The following is a 25,749-nucleotide window of genomic DNA, read 5'->3' as shown; positions in this document are numbered from 1 at the left end:
TGAGAACATTTTGTGACTTTCATTCTCTCATGGCATTAATGCGGTTTTGACATTTACATTGTCTTCTTTTTTCAGCTTCTTCAGATCAAATAGTAGATGTCGGAACTGAAAGGCGGCCTCTTTCAGAATCTCTCCTTGAATCTCAGTCTGACAGCTTAAGAACTTCTACAGATTTTATATTGCTGTCAACAGACTCAAAACCTAAATTAATGACACCTGATGCTTTCATGATGCCCAGTGTTACTGTTCAACAGGTAAGTTCTTACAACTTGTAGTTTAGTCCTTTTGATCACTTGTATTTATGAGCATATGGTTAGAAAATCTTGTAATGTAATTAATGTAATACAGGGGCATAGCTTAAGGCTTGGTTCACACATCAGTATGCCATCCTTCCGTTTGAATTTAGTTTGAGGCTAAAAACAGACTGATGCACATACTGATTGCATACTGACACCTTTTTATGCTGATAGCAAGCTGTCTGTCCCCTAGAGGACAGATAAAAGTAGAAAATTGTAAACACAGTAGAGATAAGGACATTTATTATATGTCCTTATCTCTACTGTTTACAATTGCTACTTGTAATCCCCTTATCTGTCCTCTAGGGGACAGACAGCTTGCTATCAGCATAAAAAGGTGTCATGTAATTTTGATTTAAAGTGACTGTTTTAGAAAGTAACGTGCAAATAAATGTATATCAGTTGTTAAAAGTGAAAACCAAACAATACATTATATGCACCAAACCAACTAAAAACATGTTCAACATGTGCAGAGTTCATTCATATCACTAAGGCCTAAACCCACATGCACATGTCTAGAGAAGATCACCAGAACTGGAAGGAACAAAAATCTGCTTTGAAGCTTAACCCTTTCCCGACATCCACCTTACTAGTACGGTGCATGCCGGGTGTGTACCTATGGCGGCAGCCCGGGATCCGGGCGGCTGCAATAGCCGCCAGGTGTCTACTGCTTTACACCTTAGACAACTGGCGCTAATGTCTCCGATCGGTCCCCGGACCGATCGAAGGCATTAAGTCTTCAGGCACCTCAGTCAAAGCTGACCAAGGCGCCATTTTCCCGGCGGCGCATGGGCGCCGCCATTTTCCTGGTGATCGCCCGCACCCGGAGTAAGCTCCGGGGTTTGCGTCACGTTACTATGGCAACCGGGAGCCTTGTGAAGGCTCCCGGCTTGTCATTACATTGCTTCTATCGCAGGCTATGCTACATAGCCTGCAATAGAAGTGTCTGTACTTTGCAATGCATTAGCATTGTAATGCATTGCATTAGTAATCAGACCCCCCTGGGGTTCAAGACCCCCTAGGGGGTCTAATAAATGCAAAAAAATAAAAAATAAATAAAAAAAAGTAAGTATTAATTCAAATCAGTCCCTTTTCCCTAGAGCACATATAAAAGTAGTTAAAAACTGTGAAACACATACATGTTAGGTATCGTTGTGTCTGAAATCGTCCGCTCTACAAATCTATAAAAATATTTTTCCTGTATGGTAAACGCCGTAGCGGGAAAAATAGTCAAAAGTGCCAAACTGCCATTTTTTCACTGTTTTAATTATGATAAAAATTTGAATAAAAAGTGATCAAAACAATGACATTTCCCGAAAATGGTAGAACTAAAAAGTACATGTGTGTTCTATCGATTTTATGAAGAATTTTCTACATTAAAGAAGGTGTTTTTAATTTCCACTTGGCGTTGCTGGATTGAACTTTTTATTCGTGGACTTACCGTTTCGCTCAAAGCCGAAGGTACATTATATCCGAGCAAGCCTGCAATAGGAATATAAGAGTGGAAAGTGCGACTGCAAGTAGCAACCGCGAGTGGGCTGAGTATTTCCCCCTTTTTTCCTTTTTCGAACTAAAAAGTGCACCTGGCCCCTCAAAAAAAGACGCCCTATTCATCCCCGTTCACGGACGTATAAAAAAAAGTTACGGCTGTCAGAATATGGCGAGTTTTAGAAAATTTTTTTTTTTTTAACAGTTTTGGAGTTTTTTTTAAGGGGTTAAAATGTAAATCAAACCATATAAATTTGGTATCCCTGGTATCGTAACGAAACAGAATACAGGGGACATGTCATTTTGGCTGCACCGTGAACGCCGTAAAACCGAAGCCCGTAAGAAATTCGCAGAAATGCATTTTTTCTTCAAATCCACCCCATTCTGAATTTTTTTTCCAGCTTCCCAGTAGATTATACAGAATAATTAATGGCGGCATTATGAAGAAAAATTTGTCCCGCAAAGATTAAGACCTCATATGGCTCTGGGAGCGGAGAAATAAAAGTTATGGGGTTTAGAAGGAGGGCAGTCAAAAATGAAAAACGTAAATCAAAAAATGCCATTGCCGGAAGGGGTCAACACAGCCCAAAAGTATGTTAAGCACCAGGCCTCTTTTTTTCAAAACTGACACTTTTAAATGGCAATAACTTTGAGACACTTTAACTTACACAAGAGATTTTGAGATTGTTTACCACTAACATGAAGTATGATGTGTTACGAAAAAACAATCAATATTTTTGTATTTACTTATAAAAAATAAAAAAATAGGACATTAGATGGAAATTTTGAAAAAATATCAATTTTCAAAATGTGAAATTCTCTGCTTTTCAGGCAGATAGTTATACCACCCAAATATAAGAATAAATATTATCTACCATATCTCTGCTTTTACATTGGTATCAACTTTTGATCGTCTTTTAATTTTTTTTGCACGTTGCAAGGCCTACAAGTGTAACAGCGATTTTCCAGATCTACTAGAAAATTCCCCAAACTAATTTTTTAGGGACGACTTCAGTTCTGAAAGGAATTATAAAGGCCTATATAATAGAAACCCCCATAAATCACCCCATTTTCTAAACTGCACCCTTCAAATAATTCAAAACAGCATTTGGGATGTTTGTTAACCCTTTCAGCATTTCATAAGAATAAAAATTTGGAGTTGAAATTTAGACATTTAATTTTTTTCACTAATACATTCATTTAGACCTAAAATTAACACATTTACAAAGAGTTAAAGGAGAAAATGCATCTGGAAGTTTATCATGCAGTTTCTCCCGTGCACAGAATTCCCCCACATGTGTGTGTAAGCTGATTTTTTTGGTTACACGGCAGCACATGGAAGGGAAGGAGCGACACTGGGCTTTTGAACAGCAGATTTTGCTGGAATAGTTTTAATGCACCATGTCTCATTTGCAGAGCCCTTAGAGTACCAAAACTATGAAAATCCCCCAAAAGTGACCCCATTTTAGAGACTACACCCCTCACAGAATTCATCCAGGGGAATAGTGAGAATTTTGACCCTACAGCTGTTTTACAGATTTTACTACCATTGGAATGTGTAAATGATAAATGACTAAAATGTCACTCTATCCCCAGTTTTCATTTTCACAAGGGGTTAAAGGAGAAAATGCCCCCCACAGTTTAAACTATTTCTCCTGAACACGGCAATACCCCATACGTGGTCCTAATCTGCTTTTTGGGTACATGGTGGGGCTCAGAATGGACAGAATGCTATTTGGCTTTTGAAGGGCAGATTTTGCTGGAATATTTTTCAGGTGCCATGTCGCATTTGCAGAGCCCCTAGAGTACCAATACAGTGGAAACCCCCTAACAGTGACCCCATTTTGGAAACTACACCCCTCATAGAATTTATCTAGGGGAAGAGTAAGCATTTTTTTTTTTCTTTTTTTAAAGGATCTTTCATCAGATTGGGCACAGGCAGTTCTACACTCACCGGCCACTTTATTAGGTACACCATGCTAGTAACGGGTTGGACCCCCTTTTGCCTTCAGAACTGCCTCAATTCTTCATGGCATAGATTCAACAAGGTGCTGGAAGCATTCCTCAGAGATTTTGGTCCATATTGACATGATGGCATCACACAGTTGCCGCAGATTTGTCGGCTGCACATCCATGATGCGAATCTCCCGTTCTACCACATCCCAAAGATGCTCTATTGGATTGAGATCTGGTGACTGTGGAGGCCATTGGAGTACAGTGGACTCATTGTCATGTTCAAGAAACCAGTCTGAGATGATTCCAGCTTTATGACATGGCGCATTATCCTGCTGAAAGTAGCCATCAGATGTTGGGTACATTGTGGTCATAAAGGGATGGACATGGTCAGCAACAATACTCAGGTAGGCTTTGGCGTCGCAACGATGCTCAATTGGTACCAAGGGGCCCAAAGAGTGCCAAGAAAATATTCCCCACACCATGACACCACCACCACCAGCCTGAACCGTTGATACAAGGCAGGATGGATCCATGCTTTCATGTTGTTGACGCCAAATTCTGACCCTACCATCCGAATGTCGCAGCAGAAATCGAGACTCATCAGACCAGGCAACGTTTTTCCAATCTTCAATTGTCCAATTTCGATGAGCTTGTGCAAATTGTAGCCTCAGTTTCCTGTTCTTAGCTGAAAGGAGTGGCACCCGGTGTGGTCTTCTGCTGCTGTAGCCCATCTGCCTCAGAGTTCGACGTACTGTGCGTTCAGAGATGCTCTTCTGGCTACCTTGGTTGTAACGGGTGGCTATTTGAGTCACTGTTGCCTTTCTATCAGCTGGAACCAGTCTGGCCATTCTCCTCTGACCTCTGGCATCAACAACGCATTTCCGCCCACAGAACTGCCGCTCACTGGATGTTTTTTCTTTTTCGGACCATTCTCTGTAAACCCTAGAGATGGTTGTGCGTGAAAATCCCAGTAGATCAGCAGTTTCTGAAATACTCAGACCAGCCCTTCTGGCACCAACAACCATGCCACGTTCAAAGGCACTCAAATCACCTTTCTTCCCCATACTGATGCTCGGTTTGAACTGCAGGAGATTGTCTTGACCATGTCTACATGCCTAAATGCACTGAGTTGCCGCCATGTGATTGGCTGATTAGAAATTAAGTGTTAACGAGCAGTTGGACAGGTGTACCTAATAAAGTGGCCGGTGAGTGTATATACTGCTAGAAAGTTGACAGTGCGCTGAATTCAGCGCACTGTCGGCTTTCCCGTTCTGTGCCTGGGTAAAGCGCGATCGGCCCCGGTACCATAGCGCTTTACAGTCAGAAGGGCGTTTCTGACACTTAATCAGGGACGCCCTTCTGCCCAGCAGCGCCTATCGCCTATGGAGTTTCTCCCTGCTCACACAGTACAGCGCGATAGGCACTGCTGGGCAGTAGGGCGTCCCTGGCTAAGTGTCAGAAACGCTCTTCTGACTGTAAAGCGCTACGGTACCGGGACCAATAGCGCATTACCCGGGGCACACATCGGGAAAGCCGACAGTGCCCTGAATTCAGCGCACTGTCAGCTTTCCAGCAGTATATAGAACTGCCTGTGCCCAATCTGATGAAAGGTCCTCTTTAAATGTAGATTGTGAGCCCCACATAGAGCTCACAATGTACTTTTTTTTTTTTTCCTATCAGTATGTCTTTTTGGAATATGGGATGGAAATCCATGCAAACATGGGGAGAACAAACAAACTCTTTGCAGATGGTTTTTTGCCGGGATAGAGTGAGCATTTTGACCTCACAGCTGTTTTACAGATTTTATTAACTTTGAAATGTAAAAAATTAAAAATTACTCTTTTTTCCAATAAATTTGTCCATATTTAAAATTTTTTGCAAGTAGTTAAAGAATTAACCCCCCCCCCCCCACAACGGTTTGTTACACAATTTCTCCTGAACACGGCAATACCCCATATGTGGTCATAGTCTGCTGTATGGGTACATAGTGGGACTCAGAATGGAAAGAGCGCTATTTTAATTTTGGAGGGCAGATTTTGCTGGAATAGTTCTTTGAGGTGCCATATCGCATTTGCTGAGCCCCTCAAAAGTGATGCCATTTTAGAAACTACACCCGTCAAGGAATGTATGAAATTTTTAAAGAAATATGCCATTTCGGTGCCCAATACGTTGCACCCACTTTATGTTGTCAGAGACCTGCACTCCTAAAACTATTAAGTGGGCCATCCCGAGGGGCAAAAAATTATATTTGTGGGTGGAAACTGCTGCTTTGGCACACAGCATGGCTCAGAAGGGAAGAAGCACTGTGCTTTTTAGCTTTTGGGGTACAGATTTAGAGGGATTTTCTGGGCACCATGTTGTTTTTACAGAGAGCTGGAGGTGTCGGTAAACTGGAATTCCCCAAGAAGTGCCCCATTTTGTAGGGGCAATTTTAGGGTCTCTATGTAAGTTTCATGGCATCCAAAAACCAAAAACGTCTTAGTCTGTGCTCCAAAAACCAAATAACCCTTCTTCCATTCTGTGTCCGGCTGTGCCCTAATATCAGTTTATACACACATATGACATCATGTTCGTTATCCTGGGTACACCAGTGTCATACATGTGGCATAAACTGCAGTTTGGGCACACAGCAGGGTGCAGAAGGGAAGCTATGTGACTTTTGTAGTACAGATTCAGATGTTTGTATCTGAACGCCATGGCATGTTTGTAGAGCCTGTAAGGTACCAGAAAAGTGGATTCCCCAAAAGTGTGACCTCATTTTGAAAAATGCACCCCTCAAAGAATTTATCAGGGGGTGTCTTGAGTATTAGTATTCCAGACATGACTGCACAGAGGATGGTGAAGAGGAAATACGTAAACTGTGCGGAGTACATTGCAAACACCAAATTCCCTTCTATTTCCCAGTAGCTCCAATGATTGGGTGGAGTCACTTTGGGGGTCACTTCTGGTGTCTTTTCCCTCATAAGCTCTAAATCTGGGGTGTCCGTTGATATACGCTCACACAGCTTATATACTCCCTTCCTGCCGCAGCCTGTTGTGTTCTAATGATTTGGCAAATTTGTTTTTTTTTTTTTTTTTAGTCTTCACATTGCTAGGTTCTTTATTTTTCTGGTGGCGTGGCCATATAATGGCTTATTGTTTGCGGGATGAGATGCATTTTGAAATGACACCATTTTTGGGTGCCTACAACTTATTGAATACATTTTATTAACTTTTTTTGCTGGATTAAAAAAAAATTAAAAATACTGGCATTGCGTTTTACGTTTAAAATTTTTCGCCGTGCAGCATACAGTATAAGTAACATGTGACCTTTATTCTTTGGGTCAGTACGGTTACGGCGATACCTCATTTATATTATTTTGTTATGCTATACTAATGCAGAATAAAATCACATTTGGGGACATAAATCAATGTTTTTTGCATTGCCATATTCTGAGAGGCGTAACATTTTTATTTTTTGGTTGACAGCGTTGATTGGGGGCTTAGTTTTTGCTGAACGACTTGTGCTTTTTATTGGTACTGTTTTGGGGTGCATAGAACTTTTTGATCACTTTTTATAGCATATTTTGTAAGGTGAAATGGCGAAAAATCACTACCTCTGGTGGGTTTTTTCCATTTTTTTTCCCGCCCCAACGTTCACCATATACATTTAATATTTTCAGTTTTATTGTACAGATTGTTAGGGACTCGACGATACCAAATATGCATTATTTATTTATTTTTTTTATATATATAATTTTCTATAGAATTTTTTTTTTGAGTTTTATAACTTTATAAAAAAATTTTAAATCGCTTTCTTTTTCCACTTTTTTTTTTTTTTTTTTTTTTTTAAACTTTTTCATGTGTCCCTACGGGGTACGAGGAAACGGCACAAAACCCTTTGAATGCGGTGGTCATGACTCCTGGAGGCGCTGAACAGAAAGTGCCACAGCAGGCTCTACCTGCTCAGGAGGCTGAGGGCCTTCGGAGTCCAGGGGCCATTATTTAGGGCCTTCTTCAACTCTGTGGTTGCTTCAGCCATCTTATTCGGTATGGCCTGCTGCGGGAGCAGTATATCAACCAGGGACAGAAATAGACTTGACAGGCTGATCAGAAGGGCCCGCTCTGTCCTGGGGAGCCCCCTGGACCCAGTACAGGTGGTGGGTGACAGAAGGATACTGTCTGTGGTGACCTCCATGAAGGAGAACAACTCCCACTCCATGTATGGGACCTTGATGGGACTTGGCAACACTGTAAGTGACCGTCTGCTTCACCCCAAGTGTGAGAAGGAGTGCTATCACAGGTCCGCAAACAGGCTGTATAATCTACATCAGACCAAGCGAAGATCACTCCGCACAGAGAACTAATGATTATGACTATGAAGTCTTCCTTCTCTCTCTTCTGTTCCTTAGCTGCTATGGAAACACGAGAGAGCACTGCGCGGCACCTTGTGCATTACCCTTTTAAAGTAATTCCACAAAGTATTATTCAACATATAATCACCTTTAAACGCTGTGAAATGATCACAGCACTCAAATATCACTTCATAGACAAAATGACTAGTAGCTGGCAGATCTTAACTGTGAAAGCACGTATGCATGGTACTATACAGAAAAGGACCTATCCAACCAACTTCTACAGAGGTATCAAATGGATAAAAGGATCCGCGCTTACCAACCGTAGTTCTTGTTTCATTTGTTTATTAAAGCCTCACACACACTAATGAAACAAGAACTACGGTTGGTAAGCGCAAATCCTTTTATCAATGTGATACTTCTGTAGAAGTTGGTTGGATAGGTCCTTTTCTGTATAGTACAGTCATGGCCAAAAGTTTTGAGAATGACACAAATATTATATTTTCACGTGATCTGCTGCTGGTTTTTATGTGTGTTTCTCAGATGTTTTTATCACATATAGAAATATAATTGCAATCATATTATGAGTAACAAAAGCTTATATTGACAGAATGAGTTAATGCAGCAAGTCAATATTTGCAGTGTTGACCCTTCTTCTTCAGGACCTCTGCAATTCTCCCTGGCATGCTTTCAATCAACTTCTGGACCAAATCCTGACTGATAGCAGTCCATTCTTGCACAATCAATGCTTGCATTTTGTCATAATTGGTAGGTTTTTGTTTGTCCACCCGTCTCCTGATGATTGACCACAAGTTCTCAATGGGATTAAGATCTGGGGAGTTTCCAAGCCATGGACCCAAAATCTCTCTGTTTTGTTCCCTGAGCCATTTATTTATCACCTTTGCTTTATGGCAAGGTGCTCCATCATGCTGGAAAAGGCATTGTTGATCGCCAAACTGCTCTTGGACGGTTGGGAGAAGTTGATCTTGGAGGACATTCTGGTACCATTCTTTATTCATGGCTGTGTTTTTAGGCAAGACTGTGAGAGAGCTGATTCCCTTGGCTGAGAACCCCACACATGAATGGTTTCAGGATGCTTTACAGTTGTCATGAGACAAGACTGGTGGTAGCGCTCACCTCGTCTTCTCCGAATAAGCTGTTTTCCAGATGCCCCAAACAATCGAAAAGGGGATTCATTAGAGAAAATGACTTTACCCCAGTCCTCAGCAGTCCACTCCCTGTACCTTTTGCAGAATATCAGTCTGTGCCTGATGTTTTTTCTGGAGAGAAGTGGATTCTTTGCTGCCCTCCTTGAGACCAGGCCTTGCTCCAAGAGTCTCCTCCTCATAGTGCGAGCAGATGCACTCACACCTGCCTGCTGCCATTCCTGAGCAAGCTCTGCACTGCTGGTAGCCCGATCCCACAGCTGAAACACTTTTAAGAGATGGTCCTGGCGCTTGCTAGTCTTTCTTGGGCGCCCTGGAGCCTTTTTGCCAACAATGGAACCTCTCTCCTTGAAGTTCTTGATGATGCGATAGATTGTTGACTGAGGTGCAATCTTTCTAGCTGCGATACTCTTCCCTGTTAGGCCATTTTTGTGCAGTTCAATGATGACTGCACGTGTTTCTTTACAGATAACCATGGTTAACAGAAGAGAAACAATGATGCCAAGCACCAGCCTCCTTTTAAAGTGTCCAGTGGTGTCATCCTTACTTAATCATGACAGATTGATCTCCAGCCCTGTCCTCATCAACACCCACACCTGTGTTAATGGAGCAATCACTGAAACGATGTTAGCTGGTCCTTTTAAGGCAGGGCTGCAATGATGTTGAAATGTGTTTTGTGGGATAAAGTTCATTTTCTAGGCAAATATTGACTTTGCAAGTAATTGCTGTTAAGCTGATCACTCTTTATAACATTCTGGAGTATATGCAAATTGCCATTAGAAAAACTGAAGCAGTAGACTTTGTAAAGATTAATATTTGTATCATTCTCAAAACTTTTGGCCATGACTGTACTTAGCTGCTATTGACTCCTAGTATATATTCTCTTCTCAGCATATGTGTCTACTTCTGTAACATATTACTGTGTATTATCCTGTATCTGTATTACTATGTTGCTGTAACATACTGAAATTTCCCCACTGTGGGACTATTAAAGGATTATCTTATCTTATTGTAAAACCTTCGAACGGTAAAAGCTCCAACCGAAGGGTATGGAGAAGAGTGAGTGCTCCATGATGTAGTATTACGTAATAGTACGTCAAAGGTCGCTAAGGGGTTAAAATGTTAAAGTATTATTCTATAAAATGTAGGGATTTCACACCATGAAAAGCAAGTGAACCCTCTAAACCCTATATATTGTATTGAAAGTAGACAACCTGAAGATTAGATTTGCCTTAATGGGTCGATAGCCGCATCCTCCTTCATGCAACTTTGTGACAAACATAATGTTTTGAAAAAGTGCACTAAAACACATATTTGCATGCAAAATTAATGTTCAATCTCACATTCATATACAAAATACATATAAAATAGTAGTGTAAGGTGTAGACCATGTGTATATATACTATATGTACCGCAAATGTCAACCACAAGACCTCGGACTCCCAAAAACACTAATACAGAAGACAGGCAGGATTTTGCTGTTATTCACTAATGTGAACCTTGGGATGTGTAAAGTGAAAAATTACCTAAATGTCCCTTTATCCCCAAAGTTTTAATTTTCACAAGGGATTAAATGAGAAAAAGCTCCCTACAGTTTGTTAAACAATTGCTCATGATCACGACAATACCCCATATGTGGTCATAATCTGCTGTATGTTAGGGCTCAGAATGGAAGGAGCACTATTAGGATTTTGGATGGCAGATTTTGCTGGATTAGTTTTCAGGTGCCATGTTGCATTTGCAGAGCCCCAAAAGTATAAATACAATGGAAACCCCTCAAAAGTGACATTTTAAAAATTACACCCATCAAGGAATGTATCAAGGGTTACATAGCAGGATCAACCAGGTAACGGGGGGCTCAGGCAGCCTGGGGTTACTGGCCAGACCCCAGACTGAATATTTTACATACTGGCACCAAACAATCTCGAAGCGGAGGTTGCCGGGGATCCTGGCAACATCGTGCATCTCCTTGGTTGCTGCTATCGTGTATGATCGCGGCCTCCAAGGGGTTAAAACACCTAATCGGAGCTTGTTTCCGATGGTGGGTTATGGAGCAGGGTGTTAACTGTCAGGTACAGCTTACACACTGCTCTTATGACAACACTGTTAGATAAAAACCTATCCTGACTGCCAGACGTAATTTTACTATAGAACAGTCATGGAGGACCTGTCAGTGCCAACGTAATTTTGCCATAGGATGGTTTTTAAGGGGTTAATGTTTCAATGTGACACTGCTGCAGATGACCTATTTCAGAGAATCAGATTTTGCCAGCATGCACAAGTTGTGTGGGAGGTGTTTATCGTTTTCTTGCTGACTCCAGGAAGGCAGAAGTCAAAAAATAAACACATAATATGTGAGGATGGGACAAGATTCCAGCACTGTATATTCCAGTGTCACACTCAGCATATGCTCCAAATACTGATTTAAAAGAAAAACATTTTTTTCTCGCATATTTCACTGGGAGACTCAGCACCTTGGATATAGACCTGGACACTAGGAGGCGGATACTAGGAAATCAAGGCTGTCGGCTCCTCCTACACAGTCTATACCCTCTCACTAAGGCAGTTTTGAACCTAGTGTCGTAGAAGGCAGTCACAGCCCGAGTCAGGTCTTTCTGTCTTACTGTTTTTATTTTTCTTTCTCTTTCAGAGGTAGGGGGATGTCAGCGTGTATGCCACACTAGTCTACCCCCTGTGGGTGTAAGGCTGGAGATTCCGGTCACCTGTTGAGATTTGAAAGATTTGCTTCCTTGTTTCTCTTCCTCCCTTTTAGTGTGAGATCCAAAATGGACTGGACTGAATCTTGACAGGTGTACAGAATAAACCTAATCAGCTCACCTGTGAGCTGATATGAATTGGCCAGTGACTCACTGAACAAATTAACCCTTTGAGAAAAGAGTCTGAGAGAGAGGAGGGGGGAGTAGAACAATACTCACCCGTCTTTCATTCTCGTCATACTACCTCTCTGGCGTCTTCACGTGCCGCAGGGTCACCCTATCGGCAAGTTCGAGATTCTGGACCCCCCCCCGTTCCTGTGTCCTGCCTGTGGAGATCAACTTTTTCTCTTCTCTTCTGCCTGCGAGTCTTGGGCTCGATGGTTTTGTCCTTCCAGGCTCTCCCTTTGGTTCAGTCACCCCTGAGCCTTTGCAGTGGTTTTTTAGGCTGCTAGGACTAGTCTGTGCCTAGCTTTTGTCTTTTTTCTCCCCTTCCTGGGTTTGCCTGGAGCTTCTTGGTTCACCTCTTCGGGGTCTTCTTGCTGGGGAGCTGTCTTCTGTGCCTTGACAGTTCAAGGCCTGTGGTCCAAAACGGATGTATTCCTCCAGATCTTCCTCTGGTCCTGGGGGACCATCTTCCTGACTCATTGTCTCATTGGTGCTCTCTCCTCCTACGAGCATCTGGTCAAAGCCCAGACCAGTTTCTCACGTCCTAGCCAAGGAACCCTTCCTGGGCAGGTGGCCGCTCCATCTGTAGGTCATCCCCCTACTTGCCCCAGGTTGGTCATGTCGGCCTCTCGTTTCCCTCCTGAGTCACAGTTTTCCTGGCCTTGTGGCCAAGTCCCTGGGCCATTGACTCAGCGCCGTTGCCACTCTGGTGATTTTTTTTTTTTCCTACTTCCTCTTGTACCTCTTCCCTCCTCTTCTTTGTAGTTTTGTCCCCCTGACGAAGCTACAAAGCGAAACGCGTCAGGGCGCGGTTGGTGGTATGTGATTATGCTATCACATCTTGTGTATTAGGGTCTTGTCTGTAACTTGCTTGTTGATTGTTCTATAATGGCTGCTTTCAAATGCAGGCCATTCACTGTTTCATGCCTTTTGCAGAACTATAAGGCTCTTTACTATTTATCTGTCATTTCCCTATGCACATTTTCAACACATTTAATGATTTGTCACCAGACATTATTGAAGCATTAGTCACCTGTCTCTACATGTATTTATAAATAAAGATTGTCTATTTTACTCCATAGTGTTTGACATTGATACATACTGATCCCAAGTATCCTCATGAATGTTTCTTTCACTGTCTGGATGTTGTTTGGGCAGTCTGGGTCTACTTGGCTCTCACCAACCCTTTTTGAATCTGACGCTCTGGTAATATTTCCAGAAGACTCCAGGAAGGGCTTTCCTGCGTCCAAGGTTTCCATCTCCAGATGGATTTGGTCTGTCAATAAGGAAGCCTGTTGGCTTAGGTGTAAGTTTCCACGCTTCCATGTGACGGTTCAGTCTACTAGGGCTGTTGGTGCCTCCTTGGCTATTCAGCATCAGGCTTCTGTTTTCGAGGTCTGTACGGTTACCTGGGCTTCAGTGCACACTTTTACAAATGTTTCCAGATCCTTTCTGTGTCTTCTGCCGATGCCAGCTTGGGTCGCAAAGTTCTGCAGGCGGCAGTGTGCATGGCTGTCTGTTTTTCCCTTCCTCTGGGATTGCTTTTGGACGTCCCAAGGCGCTGTGCTGCGAGAGAAAGGGATCTTTTTGTACTCACCGTAAAATCCTTTTCTCATTTCACTGGGGGCACAGATCCCACTTTTTTTTTTTTTTTCTTTTTTTCCTGCACAGCGGTTTTTTTTTTTTTGGTTTCTTTCTTCATGAGTTTAGGACTTATGGTGGTTGTCTTTTTTCCATCTTCTTTTTTTGGACTCTCTCCTACTGTTATGTCATCACTGAAGGAGTAATAAGACATAACTTTTGCTGATATTAATTAAAAGAGAATAAAAATAGTAAGTAGCTGATGGTGTATAGGAGTTGTTTTAAACGGCTTGTAGTATAACAGGGGGATAAGATAGCTCCACACACTTGGCTCATATTCACATCCTCCTATGTACTGATATGTGTTCTTGGGAAGATTTAACTCAACAGATGGTTTATAAGTCATAAATTAGGCATGGGATCCCTTAAGAGCTGTTTAACCCATGTAAATGCAAGTTGGACCCCTATTTAGAACTCTGTAAGCACACTGGGCATACCAATCAAAGCCCCAATATACCTCTCGCATCCAATGATAAACTAGTGAGAGATACAGAGTTTCTAAACTAAACTCCGATCCTCAATGCATATTGCTGAAATGACCAAGTGTTGCAGCTCCTCAGAGTAGAAAAGATACTACCACAAAGAAAACAAAAAAAAAAACGCATATCCTGTGCCCCAGATGGTAGTATGTAGTATGCGCTACCATCAGGAGCATGGGAAATGCGGTTATAACTGCAACGTTTTGGTTTTCTTTGGGGTGGTATCTTTTTTAGCCTCCCGATGAGCTGCTATGCTTTGGTTATTGTGAAAATGCGTGTTGAGGTATACTCAAGATTTAGAGCCTGCGAGGGAAAGTAGACCAGAAGTGACTGCCAGATTGACTTCCCCTATAATAAAATTATCATGTTTCTCTGAAAATATGATAGGGTCTTACTTTTTTTTTTTTTTTCTCTGAAAGATAGATTAGGGCTCATTTTCAGTGATGTCTTATTTTTTCCACAAACAATCCGCTCACCAAACCCTCTTACATCCAAAGCCATTTAGAGTTAGCAAGTGCTAACGTTGGATGGACTCTCACACACAGATCTGTGTCACTCTTGTCTTAGGCCCCTTGACATTGCAGCAGCGTTTCACTGCAGTCAAGTGTAGCAGTTGGCTCTCCCTGGTGACCAGAGGCAGCTACATTTGTAGTCATGCTAGCAGGACTACCCGATCTGTGTGAGAATCCAGCACTACCGGTAGTCAATCCTTATTATTGTGGAGAACTGTCTCACTAGTGTCATCTTGTACAGATAACTCTCTCAGTCAATGTGTGATTCTCTTGGGAGTGCAGTTCTTTTTGAGGTGTCTGCTGTCATTGATGAAGGGTATGCTATATCTGTTCTGCTGTATTCTATTTACTTTTTTACATGTATAGCTGTTTGGATGCTTTTTTTCTAATCCACTTTTCTAATAATTTAGAGTCTCTGCAAACTTGACATGGCGTCCAGATCACAAACCTCAAAAAACGTGCTCCAAAAGCCACTTGGCTTTCCTTACATTTGTGCCTTGCTGTTTACCCAAACTGTTTATGCCCACATGTATGACTGATGTCCCAGGGTAACATGTCATAAGAGGGTATAAACTGCTATTTGGGCACAGAAAGGAAGGAGTACTATTTGGTTTTTAGGTCACAGACTTGGACGGATTGGTTTTTGGACGCCATTGCACTTTTGCAGAGCTGAAATGCCAGTAAAGTGGAATCCCCAAGTGACCCTGTTTTGGAAACTATACCCCTGAATGATTTTATCCAGTGGTACAGTGAGCATTTTTAACCCCCAAGTGTTATTACTATATATATATATATATATATATATATATATATATATATATATATATATATATATATATATATATATACATACACACAAAACAGAACAAGAGTGGCATGGGTCCGGGAAACCTAGATTGGGACACTCATAACAGAACAAGTAAACGTCCATGGGGACGAAGGAACGTCATGAATGGCATCAAGAGAAAGCATAACAAACAACATTTAAGACCAATATGTGTAAGGGGGGGGGGGGGTGTAAGAAGGAGAGGGAGGGAAGGGGAGAAAGAGGGAAAAAAAAAAGGGGGGGGGAGGCAGTTTGCCACGAACACCCCACCACTTGCCAAGGAACTTCAACCAGCCAGATTCCGGTATGCCCGAGTGCCTTGGAAGAGAAGCCAAGGCGTCCAAGCAGCCATGTAAGCCGAGTGGGCGTCACGGTGAGAGGCCGTGACGTCCTACATGACTGATGTCCTTGACCTTGTGGATCCAGTGGTGTAGGGAGGGGGGATTGGAAGATCCCCACAATGCGGGGATGCAGGCCCTTGTCACGTTGATCATATGGCATAGGGAGGGCTCACGGTATGTGCGGAGAGGGAAGTCTGAAAGGTGGAGCAAGAAAAAGGCCTGGGAGGAGGGAAGGAAGATTGGAAATCCTGGCAGAGCATTCTGTGAACCCCATCCCATGCAGAAGGATCCCCACCTCTGAGCCACAGCACCAGCAAGTAGTAGAAGAGGACAGGTAAAATTTGTGTAGTTTGGAAGGGATGTGATACCAGCGAGTTAGAAGCTTATAGCCGACCTCCTGTTACTTACTGGCGACTGAACTTTTGTGGGCAAACTCCAGGATTCTGGAACATTGGGAGTCAGGAAAAGATAAGTTCAGATTCACTTCCCATTTGGCAACGAAAGGTGGGGATGGTAGCCCGGAGGGGGGGAAACCAAAAGCAAATAAAGTTCAGAATGGGAGTGTCTAATCAGGCAGGAACTGGAGAAAGCCACCTTAAACTTTGTCAGAAGCTTATTGAAACCCAGAGAGTCAGACAATGAGGAGAGTGAGTGAGCTGAAGGGCTTGCCACGGGCCCAGGGGGGTAGGTTCAAGTCCAGGAGGAGGTCGCGTTAAAAACACCAGGAGCCACCAGCCCAAAAGTGAGCTGCTCTGTAGCAGCCAGCCGTTCTCCACTGCCTGAAGGGACCAGGGGAGAGGCCAGCCAGGAAGGCGGGGTTTCCCAGGATAGGGTACAAAGGAGAGAGGGAGGGGGAAATCTGCTCCTTGGGAAAAAGAGCTCTGCAAACTCACAAGGTGGGTGCAATGGTGGGGTGGGACTGGAGGGGGCATGGGGAGTCCAGCCAGGGGAGCGTATTCAGCGGTGTACCATGGAAGGCGCCCTCGAGAGAGCCACTGCTTTAGGGAGGAGTGGCGGCACCAGGCAAGTACTCTCTGCAGCATAGCTGCATCATAGTACCTGTGGGGTCCGTGAGCCCCAAGCTCCGACACTGCTTTGGCAATGTGAGAATGGAGAGAGCCAGACTAGAGAGTCTACCTTGCCAGACGAAATTAAGCAAGTCACAATATAGTAGTTTGAAAAACCAGGAGGGACATGAATTGGAAGCGTTTGTATAGGTACAATAGACGGGTCATGACGTTCATTTTGTATATGGCGCAACGACCAACGTTTTAAGTCAGATCTGATCACTTTCAAAAGAGGGAGATGGTTCTTTCTGTACAGGTCCCCGAGATCCCGGGAAATCCATACTCCCAAGTACCTGAAGGCCGAATCTGACCACTTGAAGGGGATAGAGGATTCCAGTGAGTGCTGGAGACCTCGAAGTGAGACATTCAAGGCCTCTGACTTCTAGTAGGGAGGGAAATGGGCTTGTAGCTTGCGCATAACACCGTGTCCTTTGCTTCCTTATGTATGACTGCTATGTGAGTCCTACTAAAGTCTGGGGGCGGGGTCGAGAGCACGGACCAGAGGGTTCAACAGCGCAGGTGAGTACTTTATAGTAGGAGGCCGGAAAACCGCCAAGGCCCGGGGCCTTACTAGGTTGCATCGACAGTAACGCCAGTGCAACCTCCTCACTCATTATGGGGAGGTCAAGTGTGGACCGAGCATCGGCAGGTAGCATAGGAAGACCGGAGTCCTCGATGTATTGTTTAAACATGAGGCTAAGGGGGGGCATCATGACCTAGGGGGATGGACAGGAGGTTATACAAATCACGGTAAAAACAGGCCAATTCCTCCGCTATAGCATCAGTTAGGCGCCTCCCTGACAAGTTTGTGATCGTGGGGGCATAGTTACGGGACTTCTGTTCCCTAAGGGATCTCGCTAAAGCATAACTGAACTTGTTCCCGAACTCCTAAAAATGTCTACGACCACGTGCCAGAAGGGACTTGGTGCGGACGTGTAGGCGGTTGCTTAACTTTTTACGGGTCAAAAGCAGAGCGCCCTGGATGTCAGCGGCATGGGAACGTTTATGCGTTTGTTCAAGGGAAACCAGGGACGCTACCTCTTGGGACTTTTCCTTCTTAACCCGAGAGCCACGTTGCACAAACACCCCCTGCACTACATATTTATGCGCGGACCACAGTCAAGGGGGAAGCCTCAGCGGTGTTGTTCTCCCTGAAATAATGTTCCAAGGCCAAAAAAAACGCCTGGGAGGTTGGAACATCCTGGAGCAGCGATTCCTTGAGGCGCCACAGCCAGGTTTGGGGTCTAGTGACAGGGAGGCAAGTACAGCGTGGATCATCGCATGGTCTGCGAAAGTGATGGCGTCAATCGAGGAGCCCCTCAATAAGGGGACATCTACGTGTCTCAGGAAGAAATAATCTATCTTGGAGTGGACATCTCGGGGGTGAGAGTAAAGCATACAGTCTTTAGCATCGGGATGGGCCGTGCGCCACACATCTTTTAACTGATGGGAGTGGAGTAGATGCCATATCCGGTGCAGGAGAGTTACAAGACCCCTCTGGAGACATCCAGCACCGGGTCAAGGACCAGATTAAAGTCGCCTCCCCCTAACAACAGGGTACCCTCGGAAAAGTCTGCTAAGGATTGTCAGAATGCTTTCCAGAGGGCCAATCTGGTTGGTATTAGGGAGGTAGACATTAGCCAGGGTAAATAATGTACCAGTCAACTCCCCCTTCAAAAACAAGAAGCTACCCAACCCGTCCATGGAGGCCGCTTTGAACTTCCATGGGACAGAACGACTAATGAGGATACTGACTCCCCTGGATACTAATGAGGATACTTGGACTCCGAGTAGCAACTATTGTACACGTCATGATACCTGTGAGAGGAGAAGGAGGTGGCTGCCCCCTCACAGAAGTGCGTCTCAGTAATAGTACGTCCTCGTATGTACTACGTTAACGCTCAGGTCAGTAATATTACTGACCAGCTTCCCCTCACCCTCCTGCCTCCGTTTCACCAAAAAAAAGTTGTGATGGCTGCTGTTCCCTACAGCAGACCATCACAGGCAAGTAAAAAAAGACAAATGGTGGAGGTCTCACATTAGCAATCGCTGCCATTAGTCACTGACTGATAGAATACTAATGGCGGCGATCGCCGAAGTTGGATCGCTGCTATTTTGTTTCATTATGCGTACAAGCTGGGATGGCCTGCTGCCTGAGACAGCAGACCATCCCAGCTAACTGCCAGGTGACAAATGGCAGTGGTCCCACTTCGGTGATCGCCGCCATTAGTCATGTGGATAATGGCAGCGATCGTGGAAGTGCGACCCCTGCCATGTGAGTCTCGTCGCTGCAAATAAATAAAATTCCTGCTGTGATGGCTGGCTGCTGTAAGGTACTGCAGCCATCACAGCATGCAAGATGAGGCCCCAGTATGATGCACCAAACCCCGGTATGAGGCGCCAGAGAAAAATGGCGGTTCGTGAACATATTGGTGATCGCCGCCATTGCAGACATGTGAACAATGTCTGCAATGGCAGCGATCGCCAATATGCAAACGCTATGCATGTTAACCTGCTATGAATCAAGAACGCCATTGCATATGTGAGCAATATGCTGCTGCTTGCATCTATCCAGATGTGCATTGGCGCCATTGCTGTGATTGGCTACTGTAGTAGTAGTCCTGCCTCCTGATAGCCACTATTGCTTAGTCACAGACTACTGACCAATAGGAGTGATCAGTGATGTCACAGAACTGCTACTACATCTTACAACCTCCTCCATCTTCTCTGTTGGGTTTAGTCAGTAGTTGAGAGAGGTTGCTCGTGGTTGCTGTGTTGTGCTATTTTGAGATATATTCAAAACTCTGTTCCTGTGTGTTTGTGCCCACTTCTGTGTACCACCTGAATTTCCCCCTCTGCCCATCTCCTTATTGCACCACCTGAATTACCCCCTCTGCCCACCTCCTTATTGCACCACCTGAATTTCCTCATCCGTCCACCTCCTTACCGGTGTCCCATCTTTGTCTGTTTGTCCTTGTTTTTTTTGTGGGTTTTTGTGTTTTTTTTTTTTTTTTTTTATATATAATAATAATAATAATAATAATAATAATAATAATAATAATAATAGCAGTTTAGTGTTAGGAGCCAGTCACCTTAGTTTTAGTAATAGGGACTAGTTCAGTGTTAGTTAGGTGCGTTTACCGTCTGTCTACCCCCTGCGTCTTGTCTTTTTTTTTTTTTTTTTATTATAGTCAGTGTCAGGGAATTTGCAAAAAATTAGTAAGGTTAGTTAGGTTTATCATCAGGGAATAAATAAAATTAGTTTAGGTGTAGTGTAGTTTAGGGAATCCTTAGTGTAGTGTAGGGAAGTCCAAACTTTTCATTTATATACCTGATTCTTTTGGGTATATATTTTTTTCTTTATACAGTTTTTACTTTATATACAGGTTTCTGTGAACACACGAATATAAACTGTGAACACACATTACGTACAAAAATGTCCCAGCGCTCCTTTACTGCTGAAGAGGCGTGTCAATTTCTCGCCTCTGAAAGCGAATCTTCTGATGGTGCCACACTGTTTTATCTATCATCATCCTCATCAAGTCATGATGATGTTGATGAGGGACCCCCACGAAGACGCCCTAGACCCACTGCACTAGAGACCCCAGAAAGGAGTGACAGCACTATGCAAAGCCTAGAGGAAAGTGGCCCCATTTGGACTTCGGTTCCTGAGAACTATGTTCCCCAGATCCCCCCCCAAAAAAGCCGTCCCTTAGAGACTACTGGAGCAGGGACATATTATACTACACCCCATTATATCGCACTAGAATGTCCAGGATGCGCTCTGAGGCTGTACTTCGATTCCTGCACTATGCAGACAATGAACAGTGTGCACCCCGTGATGACCCCAGTTTTGATCGCTTATATAAATTTAGACCCATAGTAGACCATTTCAATGCCCGGTTGTCCAAGCATACACCCCAGAGAAGTATATTTCTATTGATGAATCGCTGGTACATTTTAAAGGGAGCCTTAAATTCCGCCAATATCTACCAAGCAAGAGGGCAAGGTATGGCGTGAAGGTGTATAAGCTGTGCGAGAGTGCATAAGGGTATACCTACAGATTTAGGATATACCAAGGGAAGGACACCAAAATTGATCCTCCAGAATGCCCCTCCTTCCTGAGAGTTAGTGCCAAAATTGTGTTGGATTTGCTACACCCACTGCTAGACCAGGGTTACCACCTCTACCTGGATAATTTTTATACCAGCGTGGCACTCTTCAATAGCCTCGCCTCCAGAAATACTGCAGCATGCGGCACCGTCCGAAAAAATCAGAGTCCTCCCTAAGACCTTGCTTGGGCAAACGCTCAGAAGGGGTGAGAGCAGGGCTCAATGTACCAGCAATGTATTGTGTGACAAGGACAAGAGTGAAGTCCTTGTATTGACAACAATACATGGCCACACCAGCACCCATGTACCAGTACGAGGTACCAGTACAGAGACCCCGAAACCAGATTGCATCCTGGACTACAATAGGTACATGGGAGGGGTGGACTTGTCAGATCAAGTCCTGAAGCCCTACAGCGCCATGCGCAAATCAAGGGTGTGGTATAAAAAACTAGCTGTGCACATTGTACAGATGGCAATGTACAATGCATACGTGCTATTTCGATGTGCAGGCCAGAGGGGAACTTTCCTGGATTTTCAAGAGGTGGTTATCAAGAACCTCCTGTTTAGAGACCAGGAAGGGACAGTACCCAGTACATCTGGAAGCGAGGCCCCATGCATAGTTCCAGGACAACACTTTGCAGGAGAAGTTCCTCAAACTTCCAAGAAGGGAAAGAATCAAAAGAGGTGCCGAGTCTGTGCAAAGAGGGGGATAAGGAAGGACACTATATACCAGTGTGATACGTGTCCTTAAAAACCTGGGCTCTGTATGAGAGAATGTTTCATGATATTTGATATTTAATTGTACCCTGATGCACTCCGCACAGCTTATCCCCTTGCCGCATGCTGCCTCTTTCCCTTCTCTTTCCCTTGTGTGCCCAGGTATCACATAGCAGCCCTGGGGGATTGCCATTTCCAGGAAAACCTATGGTAATAAAAGCTGGGCATAATATATCAGGCACTGAAATGGCATTTATGATTCAAAAATTGCAATTCTCATTGTGCACCAGTTGCTGCAGAATACCTTTTGAAAGTACGTCCATGCTCCAGTAGTCTAAATAGTGGCCCTTCCATTCTGAGCCCTGCCGTGTCGTCAGACATTATACAACTGCCACATGTAGGGTATTGCCATATCCAGCAGAACCTACGTTATATTTTATGGGGGCAGTGTCTCCTGTGGCATGTGCTGGGAACAATATATCGGGCACTGAAATGGCATAGATGGTTTGAAAATTGCAATTCTCACTCTGCACCGCCTGCTATGCAGTATCATTTGGAAAAGCCTGTGGGGTCAATATGCTCACTATACCCCTAGATGAATTCCATAAGGGGTCTAGTTTCCAAAATGGGGTCACTTTTGGGGGTTTTCCACTGTTATGGTACCTCTAGGGCTCTGCAAATACAACATGGCAGCTATAAATCATTTGTGTAAAATCAGAGCTCCAAACGAGAAATAACACTCCTTCGCTTCTGAGCCCTCCTCTGTGCCCAAACAGCGTTTTTTGACCACAAATGGGGCATTTCTGTGTTCGGGAGAAATTGGGTAACAAGATGGCCTACTTTATTCCCTGGTAAAAGGGAAAGAAAATATGAAAAAGTGCATATAACTGTTGAAATTATCATTTTTTTTTAAACTGACAGCCAAATTCAGAAAAGTTCAGTGAAAATTCTGGCTATTCAAATTGGTCATATGACCCCTAGATGAATTCCTTAAGGGGTCTAGTTTCCAAAATGGGGTCACTTTTGGGGTTTTTCCACTGGTGTGGTACCTCTAGGGCTCTTCAAATGCAACATGGTATCCAAAAACTATCCTAATGAAATTGTTGCACCAAAATCCTCAAAGGTGCTTTTTCATTTCTGAGGACTGTTTTTAGTCAACTTACACAGAAGAACTACATATGGGATATTTCTACAAACTTCAGAATCAGAGTAATAAATATCATGGTATGTTTTGCTATTAACCCTGTCTTTGTTACTGGAAAATCTAGTTTGAAATGGAAAATGTGCATAAAAAGTGGCTTTTGGAAATTTCACCCCCATTTTGCATTAATTCCTGTGGAACACCTAAAGAGTTAACACAGTTCCTATATACTATTTTGAATAGTTTGAAGGCTATACTTTCTAAAATGGGGTCATTTATTGTTTTCTATTATATAGGCCCCTCAAAGTCACTTCACAACTAAATAGGTCCCTAGATAACACAATCTTGAAATTTTTTTGAAAATTTGCTACTAAAGTTATAAGCCTTCTAACTTCCTAGAAAAGTAAAAGGACATTGAAGAAACAATGCCAATATAAAGTAGACCTATGGGAAATGTTAATTAGGAATCTGACTGTCTGTTTTTTTACAAGAATATCAGAAACTTTCAAAATTGATAATTTTATGAAATTTTCAGTACATTGTCCTTTTTTTTTTAAACAAACAAAACACAAAGTATAATGAGCAAAATTTACCACCAACATAAAGTAGAATGTGTCACAAAAAACCAGTCTTAGAGTCACCTGGATAGGTAAATGCAATATGAAGCTGTCCTCACATAAAGTAAAAGATGTCATATTTGATAAACAGTGTCTGAGCCTTAAGGCCCAAAGTACCCTGCGTCCTTAAGGGGTTAATAAAGAAAAGTCCATAAAAACATTCACATGAATACAAAGTGAAAAAATAGTCATAAAAAATGGATTTGACATACCAAACAAGAATAAAGACAAGACCCACTTACATACTGGACCGTAACGTGGGTATTGTCTTTTTTTTCTTGTTTGGTATGTCAAATCCATTTTTATGACTATTTTTTCACTCTGTATTCATGTGAATGTTTTTATGGACTCTTTATTAAAAACTACCTTTTAACATATTGGATTCCCTTGCCTTGCTGGACATCATTCAGTTTTGTTTTTCAACAGTGTCATGTGTCATATGTGGGCATAAACTGCTGTGTGAGCATATAGTAGGGCGCAGATGGAGCCCAAATTTAGATTGTTGTTTTTTGGACGCCATGTGACTTGTGGAGACCCTTAAAATTGCTTCTACAGAATAGTCACTTCTTGGGCAATTTCAGCACCTATAGGGCTCTGCAATAACAATATGGTATCCAGAAGGTCCCTCTAAATCTGAACTCTAAAAGTTGAAAAGCGCAGTGCTCCTTCTCTTTTAAACCAACATATGCAACTTCTCTGTTCCTGGGATAGCCCAATTAATAGTTTTTGGAGTGTATGTCTGACACGTGTAGAAACGGCTATATCGTGAAAATGTTCACTATACCCCATGATATGTTATGTGAGTAGCATATTTTAAAATTTGGTCACTTTTAGAAGGTTTTCACTGTATTGGTACTTTATAGGCTCTGCCAAAGCGACATGGCACCTGAAAACTATTTCAGCAAAATCTGCCTTCCAAAAGCAAATCATTACTTTTTCCATTCTGAGCCCTGCTATGGACTCATACAGCAGATTATGACCACATATGGGTTATTGACATATTTAGGATCAATTGCTTAACAAACTGTGGGGTACTTTTTCTTCTTTAACCCCTTACGAAAATGAAAAATTTGGGGATAAAGTGACGTTTTAGTAACTTTTCATTTACACATCCTAATGTTAGTAAAATCCATGAAACGACTGTGGGTGAAAATGCTCACAAATCAATCAAATCAAATCGGCTTTATTGGCACCTCTGAATAGATATTTGCATTGCCAAAGCTGGTACAGTGGGGGGGAGTTGGAGTCGAGGGGGAGAGTATGGGGGGGGGGGGTGATTTGGGGTATAACAGTCCGTGGAGTCTCATCTTTCTCTTAGTTGGTGACAGCTGTATGGGGGGGGGGGGATGATTTGGGGTATAACTCACTATACTATACCCCTTGATAAATTCTGAGAGGTGTAGTTTCCAAAATTGCGTCACTTTTAGGGGATTTCCATTGTTTTGTTTTGGGGTAATTTATGGGGGTTTCTAATATACACATGTGGACAAAATTGATGGCATCCTTCTTTAATGAAAGAAAAACCCATAATGGTCACAGAAATAACTTGAATCTGACAAAAGCAATAATTAATTAAAATTGACAAGCTACAAAGCTTCTGTGGGAATGTCCTATGGACAGATGAGACAATAATCTAACTTTGGCAAGGCACATCAGCTCTATGCTTAGATGGAAACATGAAGCATATCTTTAAAAGAACACTGTCCCTACTGTGAAACATGGAGAAGGCTCTGTTATGTTCTGGGGCTGATTTGCTGTATCTGGAACAGGATGGCTTGAATCTGTGTAGGGTAAAATGAAATCTCAAGACAATCAATGGATTCTAGAGAGAAATGTGCTCTCCAGAAAGCTTGGTCTCAATCTCAGGTCATGGGTCTTGCAACATAATGACTCAAAACACACACAGTCAAGAATGGCAAGAGGAAAGGATTGGAATATTCTGAAGTGGCTTTGTATGAGCCCTGACCTATATCCTATTGAGCATCTTTGAAAGGAACTGAAATATCCATTTGGAAACGGCACCCTTTAAACCTGAGACAACTGGAGGAGTTTGCTTATGAGAAGTGAAGTGGGCCAAAATTCCTGTTGCGAGGTGCAGAAGCCTCATTGACAGTTACAGGAATCGTTTGATTGCAGTGATTGCCTCCAAAAGGTTGTGCAACAAAATATTATGT

General features: G+C 43.0%; 1 protein-coding gene across 2 annotated transcripts in view; it reads left to right on the top strand.

Annotated features, from left to right (window-relative positions):
- Positions 1-25,749, top strand: part of EDC4 (enhancer of mRNA decapping 4) — a 310,514-nt gene that overhangs the window by 126,118 nt on the left and 158,647 nt on the right. For both annotated transcript variants that reach the window (XM_075281772.1, XM_075281771.1), the window contains one exon: positions 76-254. In XM_075281772.1, coding sequence (XP_075137873.1) covers positions 76-254 — 179 coding nt within the window. The remainder of the gene's footprint in view (positions 1-75; positions 255-25,749) is intronic.

Source organism: Leptodactylus fuscus, chromosome 7 (genome assembly GCF_031893055.1).
Source record: "Leptodactylus fuscus isolate aLepFus1 chromosome 7, aLepFus1.hap2, whole genome shotgun sequence".
NCBI lineage: Eukaryota > Metazoa > Chordata > Amphibia > Anura > Leptodactylidae > Leptodactylus > Leptodactylus fuscus.
This window is presented reverse-complemented; position numbering and strand designations above follow the sequence as displayed.